Genomic DNA, 15,043 nt, shown 5'->3' on the forward strand with positions numbered 1-15,043 from the left:
GTCCCCTTCATTGGAAGACTTAATCCTGCACCAACCTCTGGGCCCTTGCCCACCCCGGGGCTACAGTAAGAAAACAAAAGACACAATTGATTTACGGAATGCAGAACAAATCAAAACATTCACTGCCAGTCAAGAGATTCGGGTTAAATCCATCATTCTTTTGCTCACCATGACCCACAATCAGTCTTGACCCTGTGCCTCATGGGAACAGTCCAGCCCGAACTGTCAAGTCAGATCCTCCCTGGACCTGAAAATTAAGTAAGAAACCGCAGCGGAGCCCCACATGCTTTCGTCGGTAAAAATTCACCAAATTTTAAAATGCCATACCTCTGTCCCTGTTGGGCCAATTTGGATGCTCTTGGGCTCATTTTACTCCAGGGGATAAGCTCTATCCACAGGGACAATTGAACTCGTTCTCCTGGATCCCCGGTCCAGCTCCCCTTCCGATTCTGCTTTTAGCGCACAAAAGGCCAGGGCTTTCCCCCTTCTTCTCCCTATCCCCCCCCCCCACCCCCCCCCCCCCCAACTGGTCCTCAGGGGCCATAAGGGGGCCAGTCTCACTAGCCCTTAGGGAGACCCACTGGTCCTGGGGTCAGCTGGGCAGAGTCCTTGGTCCTGAGTGGGGGGTTCCTCCTGCCAATCCTCCATGGTGGTCCCAGGATCCACTAGCGAAGCGTAGAAAACTCCACAGGCAAGAGTGTCCCTCCTTTGTGCAAGATTTTTAAAGGGGAGAGGAAGGTTCCAGAAGACGGGCACCCCTGGCCACTCCTGGGGTGCCTCATCACCTCTCCATCCCTGTTCCAATCCTCCTGCACAGCATGATGGGACAATCCAATCTGGCATCATGCAGGAGCCACTGGTCACATCGGCTTCTGGGGTCTCAGCTCCACCCCTCACTGACATCACTGCCAAGGACTTGTACACTAGAATTTCACAGAAGCCTCCCCTCTGGGTTGGCTCCAGCAGTCTGGGCACTCTCCTTTGTTTAGTGGGCTTGGCCAGGCTCATCCCTGGTACTGGGCGACAGCTGAGTGATTGATGGATATAATTCTGTCCCACCCCATTACTCCTCAGGAGCTGGGAGCTGTACTGCTAATTGCTCCTTTTGTGAAGGGGGTTTTGTTCCAGCTGCTGGAGAGAAATGTAAGTAACTGGACACAGCAGGGTGACAAACAGCCTGGGCTTTGATCATAAGCTGTTCCAGGAAAATATGAAAATGTCCTCCCTATGTGTACAATGGGGTGCCACTATAGTTAAAACAGTAAAGCACACTGACTCATAAGGCCGATCCCAGGTGAAAACCCAATCCTGCAGAGTCCCCATAGCGCCAGGCTATGCGCAGTTACAGGGCTGTGCTCAACAGTAGTCTCCCATGTGCAGCCATACACATGTGCACACGCATGTGTACATGGTCACATGTAACCAGTCAGGTGCCCCTTACCCTTGCAGCGTCACAGTGGCTTTATCTTATAAGGCAGATACTAGTGGTGAACATGTGCTGTCCATTTGCCATGTGATTACCGTGGGTGAGACACCAGTAGCGAGACACACCCACGGTAAAAAGTCCAACACTGGGTGATCACAAAAGCAAAAAAATAACTGGGCGGGCTGCGGGGCAGAAACCAGTGCAAAACAGGCACTTGCTTTTTTTTGTCCCCGGGGTAAGCCAGGTACCAGGGGGGCAATATATTTTATGGTATTATAGGGAGGGGATGCACATGGCCCCCCAGGCCAATTACGCCCCTGGGGACGCCATCCCCCGGGGCCCGGCAGATTCAGAAAAACGGGAGGAGGCAGGGTGGCCCCATGCCAATTTCATCCCCAGGGCCCGGCCATGAAAAAAAGGGGGAGTAGGCGCATGGCCCCCTCCCCGGGCCATTTACAACCCCGTGAACCCCAAACCACGGGGCCCAGCCGTGCACACAATGGCCCCCTCCCACAGCCATTAAAGGCCCTGGGAACACTATACTCCGGGGTCAGCTCCAACTACGTCCTGGGGTGCCCAACCCCGGGAGATTGTGGTTTCCCTGCTGGCACTAGTAGGGGCAGGGAAACCTGTGCCTGCTCTTGCTTTGCGGGGCCAATATCAAAGCTCCCACCAAGCAAGAACAAACCATAAGTCTGTTTCCAGCGGGCAGGAGCATCAAAATCCTCCTGCCCACTAGTAGTGGGCTTTCCATTGTTTTCCCTGCCCGCACTGAAGCTGTGCAGGGATAGCTGCCGAAGACGTGGCATGAGGTTGGCTGTATGTGGGGAATTGGCCAATCCCCCCCTCCCAAACCTACCTTGCGCGGCAGATGTTGGATTAACACATGGTAAATACATATTAGTTTACGTTAAAAACACCATCGAAACTCACTGATAAAAACAAAGGTTACTGGGATGTTCTAGTTGGGTTCTGTTTTTACACTTAGAAATTCAGCAGTTATAGTTACACTTATCTCAAGTAACTATAACTTGTGCACTGCTAATTACCCCCACATATTACATCACTCATGACATCTTCTATGACAATATTAATAATATCACTGCAACATTTGCAGTCAAATGATTGAGAAAACCGTGGCTGGAGGGGGCGCGAGTTATAGTTACCTTAGGGCGCGAGTTATAGTTTCTTGAGATAAGTATAACTTTAACTTCTGAATTTCTACGGTTTTGTTTTTGTCAAATCTGAACCTAACTATAAGGTCTCTGTTGACAACATTTTGTGAACACATTCTGTTGCTGTGTTGACGCAGTGCATTTTGATAGATGTTTTAAAGATACACCATCATTTTTTATTGCAAATACAATGTTAAACTTGAAAACATTCTTTTCATATGGTATATATTTTATTATCCAAAACTGAACATGATTTATATCACTAATTGTTCGGAATCAAACTTTCAGAATTTTTTTATTTAAATCAAATAATTAAAAAATATATATTTATATAATACAACATAATTAATATACTCTATTTGAATTACTACCAAACCTTTCCACCTATAGCTCTTAATGATCCGGTTTACAAATATAGCAAAATGTATTAAAATATATTTAACATATCAATTTGACCCGATAATAAATAATGGAATCTTAAAGTGTTCAAAATTCCAATACAGATTTCACTACACATTCTAAAACAGAATGATAAATCTAATAAGATTAAATAAATTTAGTAAATGTAAAATACATTTTGCTAATTAAAATACTTCCCATCCTTGGCTTCATATTATTTATGTGACACATTCTTACCTCACTTGTAGTAAAATAGATCTTTTTTTTTAAAAACAATTCTTCCCACACTTTGGCCAACATCTCTTTAAAAATCCCATAATAAACAGATAAAAATTAAAATTCAGATAAATTAGAAATACTTAAAGAAAGCCCCACCCCTTTCCGCATATCACATTTCTAACCAAATTCTGACATTAACAACATTCTTTACTAAAGTAATAAAGTTAAATAACAAGCATTTACAATGCAATGGTCTTGGCATTATTAAAGTTAGAGCTATTGGCATTGCTCATGACATTATTTATGTTTTTGTTTTTAAAACATGAATAAATGGCATTGTCATTTACAATGCCAATAGCTTAATCTCTCGCAAATGCAAGACCTATTGCATTTGCACCCACATAGAGCCACACACAAAGCCACCCACACACACACACATACAGAGCCACCCGCACGCACCCACCCACAGAGCGCCACACAACTCTGCCCAGTAACGCCCTAGGGAACAGTGGCACGAAAAACCGGATCACAAGCAGGGCACAAAGGCACAAAAACCGGATCACAAGCAAGCGCAACCAACGAGGGGGGGGCAGGACAGCAAGCACAACCAACCAGGGGGGGAGCAGGACAGCAAGCACAACCAACAAGGGGGCAGGGGAGCAGGACAGCAAGCACAACCAACAAGGGGGCAGGGGAGCAGGACAGCAAGCACAACCAACGAGGGGGAAGGGGAGCAACACAGGAAGCACAACCAACGAGGGGGAAGGGGAGCAACACAAAAACCGGATCACAAGCAGGGAACAGAGGCACAAGCAGGGAACAGAGGCACAAAAACCGGATCACAAGTAAGCACAACGAGGGGGGGGGGGGCAGGACAACAAGCACAACCAACGAGGGGGGGGGGCAGGACAGCAAGCACAACCAACAAGGGGGCAGGGGAGCAACACAAAAAACAGAGCGTTGAAATGCTCCCGTACCGTGAAGTGGGGTACTGGAGGATTTTTGGAAGAGACTATTGATTTCGTCTTCAATTAGCTCAAGTAACTTTGAGTTCAGGCTTAACCTCCCTGTAGGCCTGCTGAATAATAATCCCTATGAGAATAGCAAAGATGTGCCTCCAGTTAGCACCATCGACACATAAGGACAGTTGTGCATAATGTGCCCCACACTGATTTTCTGAAGTGTAAGTCTTTTAAATTACAACCCTGTTATGAACCCTAGCAGGTCACACAATATTATAGCAGCTCTGACTTCACCTTCCAGGTAACGCAGACGGTATAGGCCAATACCTGCTGCACTTCATTTACTGCAGGTAGGGCAGGTTTAAAGACTATGCTCATTATCACTGGTGTAGGTTGCGCCTTGTGTAGTGCGACTTATGCATGACTATAGTGTGTACCACACAAAGGGTGTGGAAGCTAAGAAGACGAAAACTCTGGCAGAATTTTAACAACTGCGCCAGGTTCTGCGAGAAGTGGAAGACGCCACTCTCGCGAGACTGGAGGAGATTCAGAAAAAAATCACCAGGACAGAAAAAGCAAATACAATTAAACGACTTCAGGAAATTTCATCCCTCGATGCCCTGATCAGAGAGGTAGATTTGAAGTGTGCGCAACCCCCAGAGGAGCTGCTAAAGGACGTCAGGAGCACCCTGAGAAAGTGTGAAAATGAAACGTTTAAAGAAAAAACGACCAATAAGGACCACCTTTAGCTAGTGGCTGTGTGTGTTATTTAGCCATGTATCACAGGCACCGAAGAACACTACCCCGGATCCCACACATGCAAAAGGAACATACACACGTCACGGCGCAGAGTAAAACGCAGTCACAATCACAGGCTTAGAGTTACATCCAAACAGACATGACACAAGTGCAGAAGTGCACACAGGCTTCAAGGCGTTATACAAATACATGTGCATGTACACGCGCACAATGGTGAGCACACACCTCACAAAAGGCAGATGTCAGAGGCTCTTATTGTGCGAAATATTGAGTCATTACAGACATTATAGCAGAATTAAACCATCTATTTTTATTATTATCCCTGTCTGGACAACACACATGGTTTGCTAATATGTCCGGTACAAAATATTGTTTTTTTAAAATCAATTTCAGGAAATGTGTGACTTGTACGTGATAAGAACGAGTGCCCTTTAAAGGAGTTTTACTACATTGGAATATTCGTTTATTCTCAATAGAACAGTTTTCTCTGCAGTGCAAACATACTAATTTCTTAGGCAATGACATCTGTGGAAGGCGCCTTACTCTTGTTAAAAAGAGCAGTTTCATGGCTTTGTAATTCACACGATCGGTTAGGTATAGTGCAGGATTTTTTTAGATGTGTTTTGGCAGTCTTTCTTGCTCTGGTTAAGTGCCCTGTTAGGCCACGGAATTGTCAGGGCACATCGCTCTGCTTTATTAAAGTAGAAATTTCGCCTGAATCTGTTGTGCCCCAGATCACACGTGGTAACCGTTTCTCTCTGTTCCCAGGTGAAGATCTGGTTCCAGAACAAGCGCTCCAAGTTCAAGAAGCTGATGAAGCAGGGAGGCGCCGGTCTGGATAGCAGCGCCCTCGCCAACGGGCGGGCCCTGGCTGCCAGCTCGCCCCCGGTGTGGAACACGGCCAGCTCGGGCCGAAAGGGCTCTTCGGGGGGCCCGGGCGACTACATCCCCAGCTCCACCTCGTGGTACCCCCTCAGCGCACCAGGAGGCCATGCAGCAGCCGCAGCTCATGCGAGCAAGGCAGCACGGCAGAACTGGATGCACTGAGCCAGAGGGCGGAGGGGGTGCGGGGCAGGACCCCGGCGGCAGACACCCCTCACCCCCACAGCCGGTGCTTGACTCCTGTGCGCTCTGCGGTTGTTTTTTGTCGGGGTGATGGGCTCCAGTGAGGAAATTAACTGGGAGGGGTCTGGGGTTATTTATTGACAACTCAGACTTGAAAAGTCTATCGATGAAGCACTGTTCGAAACACACCACTGAAGTACTGTTGAAAAAGAAGACGCTTTTTAACTTTTACGTTGACTTTTCTACATTTACAGAAGAACGGGAGCGTACCGGAGCGGTATTTTATTATTTTTTTTGTTACATGTGCAATGGTGATAGATGAAATGCTATGTATTGCTGCCGGGACCGGGCACTTTGCCTGACTTGCGGCACACCGAGTTCCTGCCCAAAGGAGGACTGCCAATAATGGACAGTTTGTGACACTTCAGCTTTAACCCCTACAGAGGTGTCCCCGGGGGGCGCGCTCCGAGCCGCGGCCCGCTGTACATACCCGTTGCTGTTCTGTAAACACACTGCACATGTTTAGCCTCGTCTGTTTTGGTTCGTGTGCCGTGAAGCCTGTGGATTCGCGGATCCGTGTCAATTCCGAAATATGTGATTGCCGAAGCGGCAGTGTTTTCGTGTTCTTTATATCAAAGCTTAGTTTTCTATTGAAAGTGTTAATTTATTGATTTGTATCTTTAAACAATCTGTACATAGATTATAAAGTTTCTTTATAGGCAGTAAAATATGGGTTCGAAAAAAGGACATTGTGTTTTTTTTAATATTAGCAACTGTCTTCCATTTGTTGTGTTTGCTGCAATTCTCATTTTCAGGCCTATAAACGTACCAGTCACAGAGGACACATCTGTACAACCCTGTTGCACAATCGAAGCAGCCAAACCGCAGCCGGAAGTCACTCGAATCCAGTCGGTGGTGTGTTTTCCTGAGTCAATAAACGTTAATTGTAAAAGAGTGCAGCTTGTAACCGGACTGCACCGTGCCTGGCTTCAGCTGTGTAGGGCATCTGTGGGGTGTGTGCGGCGTGGAGAGCCCGCTGCCCTAACCGGCAGCATAACCTGAGCAGCAGTGTCCTCCGGAGCTCCGACTCACAAGCGTCGCGTGGGAGGGCTTCAAGGCCCGCTTCTGAGCGCATCTCGACACCTACCGACATGGGGTAGAAACCCGGAACAGCACCAGGACAGGCGAAGCCTCTCTTCCCACCACTGCCGACCCTACACAGTCCCTAAGGTATAACGGGCACACGTTTGATTAAAGTCCGTGTACAGCGCCTCTCTCTGAGTTTGCGTATCCGTGTACCGCTGGGCGTTTCACAGTGTCCGCCTCTTATAGGAATGTACGGTTAAGAACGGATTCACAAGTTTTCCTTGATATTATAACACAGTAGATAGAGCGTTGCCGACTTGAGAAACAAGCACATACAAAGCAATGGAGGGGGGGTGGGAACGGAGACACGGACAGCGGGAGGCGGAGGGCAGGACAGCAAGCACGAACAAGGGGCGGGGGGGGCAGGACAGCAAGCACGAACAACGGGGGGGGGGGGCAGGACAGCAAGCACTCATCCGAGGACGATTTCTTCCGGCGGCGGTCGGGGGAAATGGAAACCAAAAGCGCCGGCAAAAAAAAAAAAAAGTAAACGCCCACCTCCGAATGACGGAGAGAAAAGGGGCGGGACTTATAAAAAAAAAAAAAAAAAAAAGGACAGAAACGCCCAAGAATCTGCTCCCGCTAAGATTGACACATCTCTCTTCCAATGGGTAGCCTCGATTTATGGAGCTAGCCAATGGAAGAGAGGCGGGATAAAGCCCAGTACTGTAAAACAAAATTTCTCAGCTGCGCGACACTGCTTGCGCAGTGTACGCTAGGCCGAGACCTAATTAAATAGAACACATCCCTTCCTTAAGTAGAACACAAACATAGTTTTAAAAAGTTCTGACAATGACAGCATGCAACAAAAAATAAACCTTAAATTACAATGCAATGCAAAAAATGCAAGGTAAATGTAAGACTATGTAAATAAATCATTGTAAAGGTAATATACCATTGGTGGGATATCAGACGTTTTAAAGAAAACATTTACATGGAGGTACATTACAATTTTCCAGTCATCTCACCAGCAAATGTACAGGAGCGATGTAAATGGTCTGTTGAAATATCCGATATCCCTTACCCGTTACCAAAGCATTATTTGGGATATGAAATTACAACTGCTCGGCCCACACCCCAGCTATATGATCTTCACCAGTTCATGTTTTTCTTTAAGTACATTTAAAACAGATGGTACAACTCGAAGATCCAACTTTCTCGATTCACAAACTATGGGAAAGTGTAAAGTAAGACATGGGACGGAAGGTGCAGGAGAGATTAGTACAATGTATATAATTTGTGTATTTGAGGACTCTAACAACATCAAACTAGGTACGTGTCTCAATGGACAAATGTTTGCATACTGCTAACAAAAATCAAGTGGTTGTCTTGCTTTTTTGCTCAATGATACAGGACTTCCAGTGCTTAATGTGAAAAGAAAAATAAAGTGCCAGGGATCTTGTCAAGAGGCCACTGCAGCCTAAACCATGGCATTGCCCCTGCTGTTGCTGCCAATAGCCGCACCACCGCAGCTACTAACCATCACACTCCGCAAGTGTGACAAGTCCGACTATTTCACGCCCCTAAAGCTATAAGAATGGCTTGGGCGGCAGGTATTATCATTTTTAATGTTTACTGAATTAATAAACAACTGTTGTTGTGCTCATCTCTAAATTAGACACACAGTACCACCATGTGGCAGGCTGTCATAAGTGCCGGTGTTGACAATTTTGTGCCGGTGCCGAGCACTGGAAACCACCAGCTCAAATTAAGCAAGGATGCCTTCAAAATGCATGTGAAGGCGCTTTAATTTGGATGAAACTGTAGTGAACTTCTTCCAGACTGGAGATCATCCGAATTAAGAAGCATGCTTTGAAAGATTATGTAAATACATCAACACATTCAAATTTGGTACACAGTCTGACATGCCTTTGAATGGGCAATTACATCTTTTTGAGCCGGAATGTTTTAGGCGTGTGGAGTTTCTTCTGTTTTGAAACCACCGGCTCAAATTAAGCACTGCTCCCAGCCGAACTCGGTCTTTTCAGGCAGTTTTTTTGGGGAGCCACTTGGCATCTATTTACATAAATGATAAGCAGCTAACCAGGGAGTTAAGGCTTTGCGTTTAGCATGTTCAGCTCTAATCAATGTGATACAGGAAGGTCAATAAAGGCCAGGTTTATCTCTGTGCGACGGTTAGTGATAATGTATAGCACATATTTAACATTTCACACGACAGCCACAAAGTTCTATTTTAATAATACTTGCACGTCCAAAATGTAACTAGTAAGAAAATTGAATTTTATATTTTGAATGCAAAATACATTCTTAAAAAGAGTCCTGTGTGGCTGCCTGAAGATGGTGAGGGGAATCACCTTTTGTATTTTTACAGATTTTCCACCTCACACGGTGCTGCCGTGGGGCACACGGTTTCAGCACCCTTCACATGGTGAAGAGGAGCGATAACACAGTGAGCAGAAAGATTAGCTGGAACTATGGACGTAACACAGGCCAATGCAGCCCCTATGGCACAAGAAATCCCCAATCAGCTCAAAGCATGTGAATATCTGTGAGATACAGGAGTCTGTGGCCCCTCACCACATTCTGCGAGGAAGGGGGCAAGGGAAAGTCGGCATTCTGTGTTCATGCAACAGAACGCATTGCATTGAGTGAGTTTCCTGCCACTGCACCAACCCTGTGTACCACAAGAGACCATTAAAGGTTTTGACATAAACCCTAGACTTGCCAGGCGGCTCCAAAGGACACTGCTATGGGGCATAGTAGGGGTGGGTGCTTATTTAGTGCCCGAGAGGGTGGAGGAGATCTCTCCCTCTTCCACATCTATATTGCCCCATTCCCCCCATCACAGGGTGGAAATTAATCCAACGGTGGCAGGTCAGGTTTCATACCCAAAGTCTGCACAGTGGCTTGCATCCATAGTTTCAGTTTTATGTAATAATTAAGCCACTGTTTTTTTTAGCCTTTAGCTATGCATATTACGGTATGTAGCAGAAAAGTTCTAAATGGATATCCGATATTTATCAGCAGAATGTGTATGGTGTTGAAACGTCACTTCGTGGTGCTTCTCTGCACTTCCCAAAAGAATGAAAAACGCTGAATTTTCTCCAAGGCATGTTTTTCCACTGTTTGAATTACAGACCAAGTGGAGAGTAGAAAAAAAGGCTAAGAATACCTGATTTAAGATTTGAACCGGAGGATTTTAGGTCTAGCATGACAGTGCACCTGTCTGCTAGGCCTACTGTAATCAATTCCTTGAAATATATGTAGAGCGAACTTTGCCTCCGCCCACAGCAGCAACGATCTCTGTTTAATGTATCATTCCGCTGCATACGAATGCCTGCACTCACTGTAATACATGAGGGATTATTTTTCATTTCAAAGTTACAGATTTATCACATATTAATGTATTTTGTTTCACACATGTATACAGAAAGCAAACCATTGTTATGCTTCACGTCAGTAGGATTTTTTAAAACTTTTTTTTTTAAGTTAGGACTCAATTGCAAGCCAGACCTATTGATTTTGCGAATGCTTGCAATTGACTGTAATCTAAAGCCCACCAAAGCCCTGCACCTCCCTCCCCCTCAGCACTGCACATATTCCGTGGCTCATCAAAAGAGACCTGGACATATACTCACGTAGTTGTCTCTCGCCGACCATCCTGGGTACAGCTGCATGTGAAGTTGCCTTTCCTTTCTGGCTAGTTCATAGTACTTAGCCTGTTCCTCTCGTGACAGTGCATGCCACTAGAAAAAGAGAAACTGGTTTACCATCAAGTTGCATAGTTATTGCTTACTATAGGTTTTCATCTTCAAAGTGCTCAAGTCAAACAAGCCTTGGTTGCTAAGTCAGAGTTTGCATTTGGAGAACAAGCTATTGTTCCTGCCTTGCCTGACACCTATCTTAAGGTATATATGGGCCCACTAAGTAATAAAAACGAAACCGTTCCACAAGTCAATTATCTAGGAGACAGCCAGTGAACCTGCTTAATTATATGCTATTATACATCATACTATGCTCTCACACTACAACAAATAATTGCTTTGAGTTATGGTATCATGCTGTGGAAACTGTACTGAAATAAGACCCCCATTTCTGGTACAAATTACTGGAATGAGTCTTCGCCAAAGAGGTGCACAAGGCCCTTACTGAACACTAGAATGGCCTTTACTGATGCTGGTTCAGCAGGGTTGGGAGTTGGTGCACTTGCTGAGGAAGTCTCTTCTGAACATGAAGATTAAGGGCCTACTTCATTGTTTGACAGATGTGGGACACACAAAAACAGTGTATTGTCCCTTCAGTCCTATTCAGAGTGTTTACATGTATGAACATTTAAACAAAAATTGGGGGGGAGGGGGAGGGGGAGAGGGTGCATCTGCTGCCGTTGAGCGGATATCCCGCATCTGTCAACCTCTAAAGAAGGCCCAATTGGGCAAAACATATTCCCATACAATTAAACGAGCATCATGAAGCTTTGCTGCTGACCCAAAAGGTCTATGTGCCAAAGACAATTTATCCGATAGTGTGTCTTTTGAAGTAATCACTATTTGGGAAAAGATGCAACGTTTGAGTCCGTTCGAGGCCTAAGAGGACTGGCCTGGCCCACCCCCCTTGGTTCGTGCCACTGCCATCGTGCCTGGACTTTGAGATTAGTGAGTACGCCACAGGAACTATAACTGCCACGCATCATGTGTACCCGGGGTAGTCGTAGTAAGACTGCACTGGGCCTGACCAAGCCAAATGGTACCTTGGATGATTTTCTTGTAAAAACAAACTTGGCAATAGACGCCGAAATCACTAAAATGCAGAAGAGGGTCTCTATCGAGCTAGACGCTGCGCGCAGGCTCTCCCAAACATTTGCTAACTCCAAAAAATCTTCCCTGGGAAACATTGCGTCCGCTGCATCCCCCCAACAGGTTTCACGCCCCCCCCCTCTGTTAATCCAAGCCGACATTCATCATTCTCCCCCTTCTTCCTCTTCACTCCCATTAGACTCCTCCTTTATCTTCACACCCACGACCTCCAAACCAACTGAGGGTCATGTGCCTACTGAACAGGAAAACTCTACCACTTTTCCGGACATCCCTGCCCCTTCCTTTTCTGTAGCAAAAAGTAAAAATCCAGATCGCCAAGCCCCGAAAAAGAAGAATAATGCAAAATCTGCCTACGCTCGCAAGAAAGCAAAAATTGCAAGGCAGCAGTTTTTCAACCATAGAAGAACTCTGCCCAACACAGGGGAGCTTAAACAAACATCATATCCACCCACCCAACAGGGGGTGATAGCGATCTTACCCATTCTAACATCACTACTGCCCCTGTTTCTGAGAATCTTGCTGTCCCTGGCGACAACTTAACAGGGGGAGGGCAAACTGACCTAGGGAGGGACATGGACAAGGCGGGTGATGATGAAGACTCTCAAAACAGTCTGGGTCACTTTAAAACAACTATTGTCACCTTTTGAACTCAGACTGTCACGTATTGAGAATCACCTGCTTGAAATGGATAAAACCTTAGTATCCCTGGCCACGCTTAGCCTAAAACAGCTGGAAGCAACATATCCCCATATTACTGAGGGTGCCCCACAGGTTAGTAATGATGGCACCCAACCTGCACCAGCCCCTAATGCTGGCATCCAACCGGCTCTAGCCCCCAACGAGGCCTCCCTTGCTCCTTTAATTCTGCCCTCACCTTTACCCCCCCCATTACCCAAACCTGCTCCAATTCCCAAACCCCGGACAATTGCAAATGTCCCTGCCCCCCCCCCCATCTAATCCATCAAAACCAGAGATAAAACCCCCCAAAAAACAGGTGCAGCCCAAAAATTCTTCTAGAACTGACCAGAAGGCGACCAAGCCTATCACCCCTCTTTTACAGCGCACATTTCACCAACACCAAAATCAACAGAACTTTCGCGGGGGCTATATTGACCTCCCTCCTGATGCCGGGCCCTATGTTGCCATCTTGGCTGGGGTACCTCCACTTGACCCTGACACTGTGGAAACCCAGTGGTCCTTAAAGAACAAAGTGATCTACTGGCTAAATGTCAACAGGCAGCTCCCTCATACCACCAGGAGCAGGGTCTTAATGGTCAGGCGAGTCCCATGGGTGGGTCGTACCTATAAATCCATACCGGGAGACTGTATTGTGGTGTCATTTGCAGACCCTCACACAGCCCAACTCATCACCACGTGGGATCCATATGCGACTGACCAATCCATCGTCACTAAACCCCTTACCTTTTTTTACCCTCCAAAACAGATAGTAGAGCCTCCTGGGGTCTGGTCTATAGCCCACAATCACAGATGGAAGGGGCACGGGCAGGGATGGCAACCCGCTAATAACTGGTGGGAAGGAGCACCCACTATGAACAGGTTTGAATGCCTAGATCAGGTGGATTGACTGGGAACTGTCGATCTCTCACCCCGGTCGAGTGCCCAAAATCATCCAACCAATGCCAGTAAAAGTGACATATCACCACCCATTAACAAAAATCCAACCCTACCGGGGGCAGAACAACCCTGCCCTGCCCAGCGACCCCTTGCCGTGCGGGCCACACAAGATCTAGAGATGGTACATTTCCTAGTTCCGTTAGACGTAACGGGGAACGTGGGCCAACCAGACCAGAAAAATAGCGACTTAAAGCATTCACTCCTATCCTGGAATATAGCAGGCCTGGGTAATAAGATCACCCACAAACCTTGGCTGGAGATTGTACAGAAGCATGGCATTCTTTGCCTGCAAGAAACTTGGCTTGTAGAGGAAAGTCACATTATGGGGTATCGAACATTCCATTCACCCGCTGTTCCCTCTCCCCAGGGTCGAAATAAAGGGGGCCTGTGCATATATACATCGAATGTAGGGGACATAAAGGTATATAATTTCCATTCTGATCAATACTTCCAAATCCTTTCATTCAAATGGGGCACCACACAAAAGGTGTTACTGGTGAATTTTTATAATAACATGCCAGCTAATGAAATGGAATTGATTTTGAACAAAATGTCACACCATATTCATAAAGTGAGAGATCAAAACCCGGGGGACCACACAATTTTATGGGTGGGAGATTTTAATTGTGCCATCTGCCCATCTTCTGAGTTAGGTTTGTGCGGCCCTGCAGATCATGAGGAGGATGGCCCTTTTCACTTCTCACACACCAATCTGGGGTCTCTCCTCAACAGTATTATATTCTCTTTTGATCTTACTTACATTAATCAGGCATGCTCCCCCCCAGTTCCCTTTGCCCCAACATACAATGGTAGAGGCTGTGAAACTACAATCGACTTTGCACTAATATCACCCACTAAACCCAACTTTATAACTTTCTGGGAGATTGGGGGCGACCCAATGAGCGATCATTATCCTATTATCTTTGGGGTAAGGATCGCAGAGGGGAAAGCAAAGGAATCTAACGCGCCTCTATATCCACTTGAGGTCACTTTAACAAAGATAAACGGATATGTGTTAAAGTGGGAGAAATTGAATCCCTCAATCTTCTTTCACAACCTCATATCATCTTGCTTCACAGACATATTTGTCTGTTTAGAAGAAGATATTGATCCAAAGGCGATTATGGCAGCCTTCGCTAATATCCAGCTTTACATCAAAGATATGCTAACTAGGAGCCACAATAAGAATGGGAAACACACACGTGGGTGGTTTGACTCCAGGTGTACAGCTGCCCTAAAGAATTTGAAGAAAGTTTTAAACGCCATTCCCAAAGACAGGGTCCAAATTTCCCAGGCCAGACGAGAGTACAAGAGGGAAATTAACCATCGAAAGGCAACAATGAAAAGGGAGGCCTGGGAAGCTTTGGGGGAAGCCGCCAGGAATAAGGACACTAACCTCTTTTGGAAAGTTATAAGATCAGTATATAACACAAAAGATAGTGAAAATTGCATAGACGTAGCAATCACGGCAGAGCTCTGGGT

The 15,043-nt window shown here is 46.2% G+C and overlaps 1 protein-coding gene across 3 annotated transcripts in view; it reads right to left on the bottom strand.

The window, feature by feature from the left end:
- Positions 1-15,043, bottom strand: part of TCF7 (transcription factor 7) — a 323,065-nt gene that overhangs the window by 50,110 nt on the left and 257,912 nt on the right. For all 3 annotated transcript variants that reach the window (XM_086931528.1, XM_086931529.1, XM_086931530.1), the window contains exon 8: positions 10,751-10,858. In XM_086931528.1, the coding sequence (XP_086787654.1) occupies positions 10,751-10,858 (108 nt within the window). The remainder of the gene's footprint in view (positions 1-10,750; positions 10,859-15,043) is intronic.

Source organism: Lissotriton vulgaris, chromosome 7 (assembly GCF_964263255.1).
Source record: "Lissotriton vulgaris chromosome 7, aLisVul1.2, whole genome shotgun sequence".
Taxonomy (NCBI): Eukaryota; Metazoa; Chordata; class Amphibia; order Caudata; family Salamandridae; genus Lissotriton; species Lissotriton vulgaris.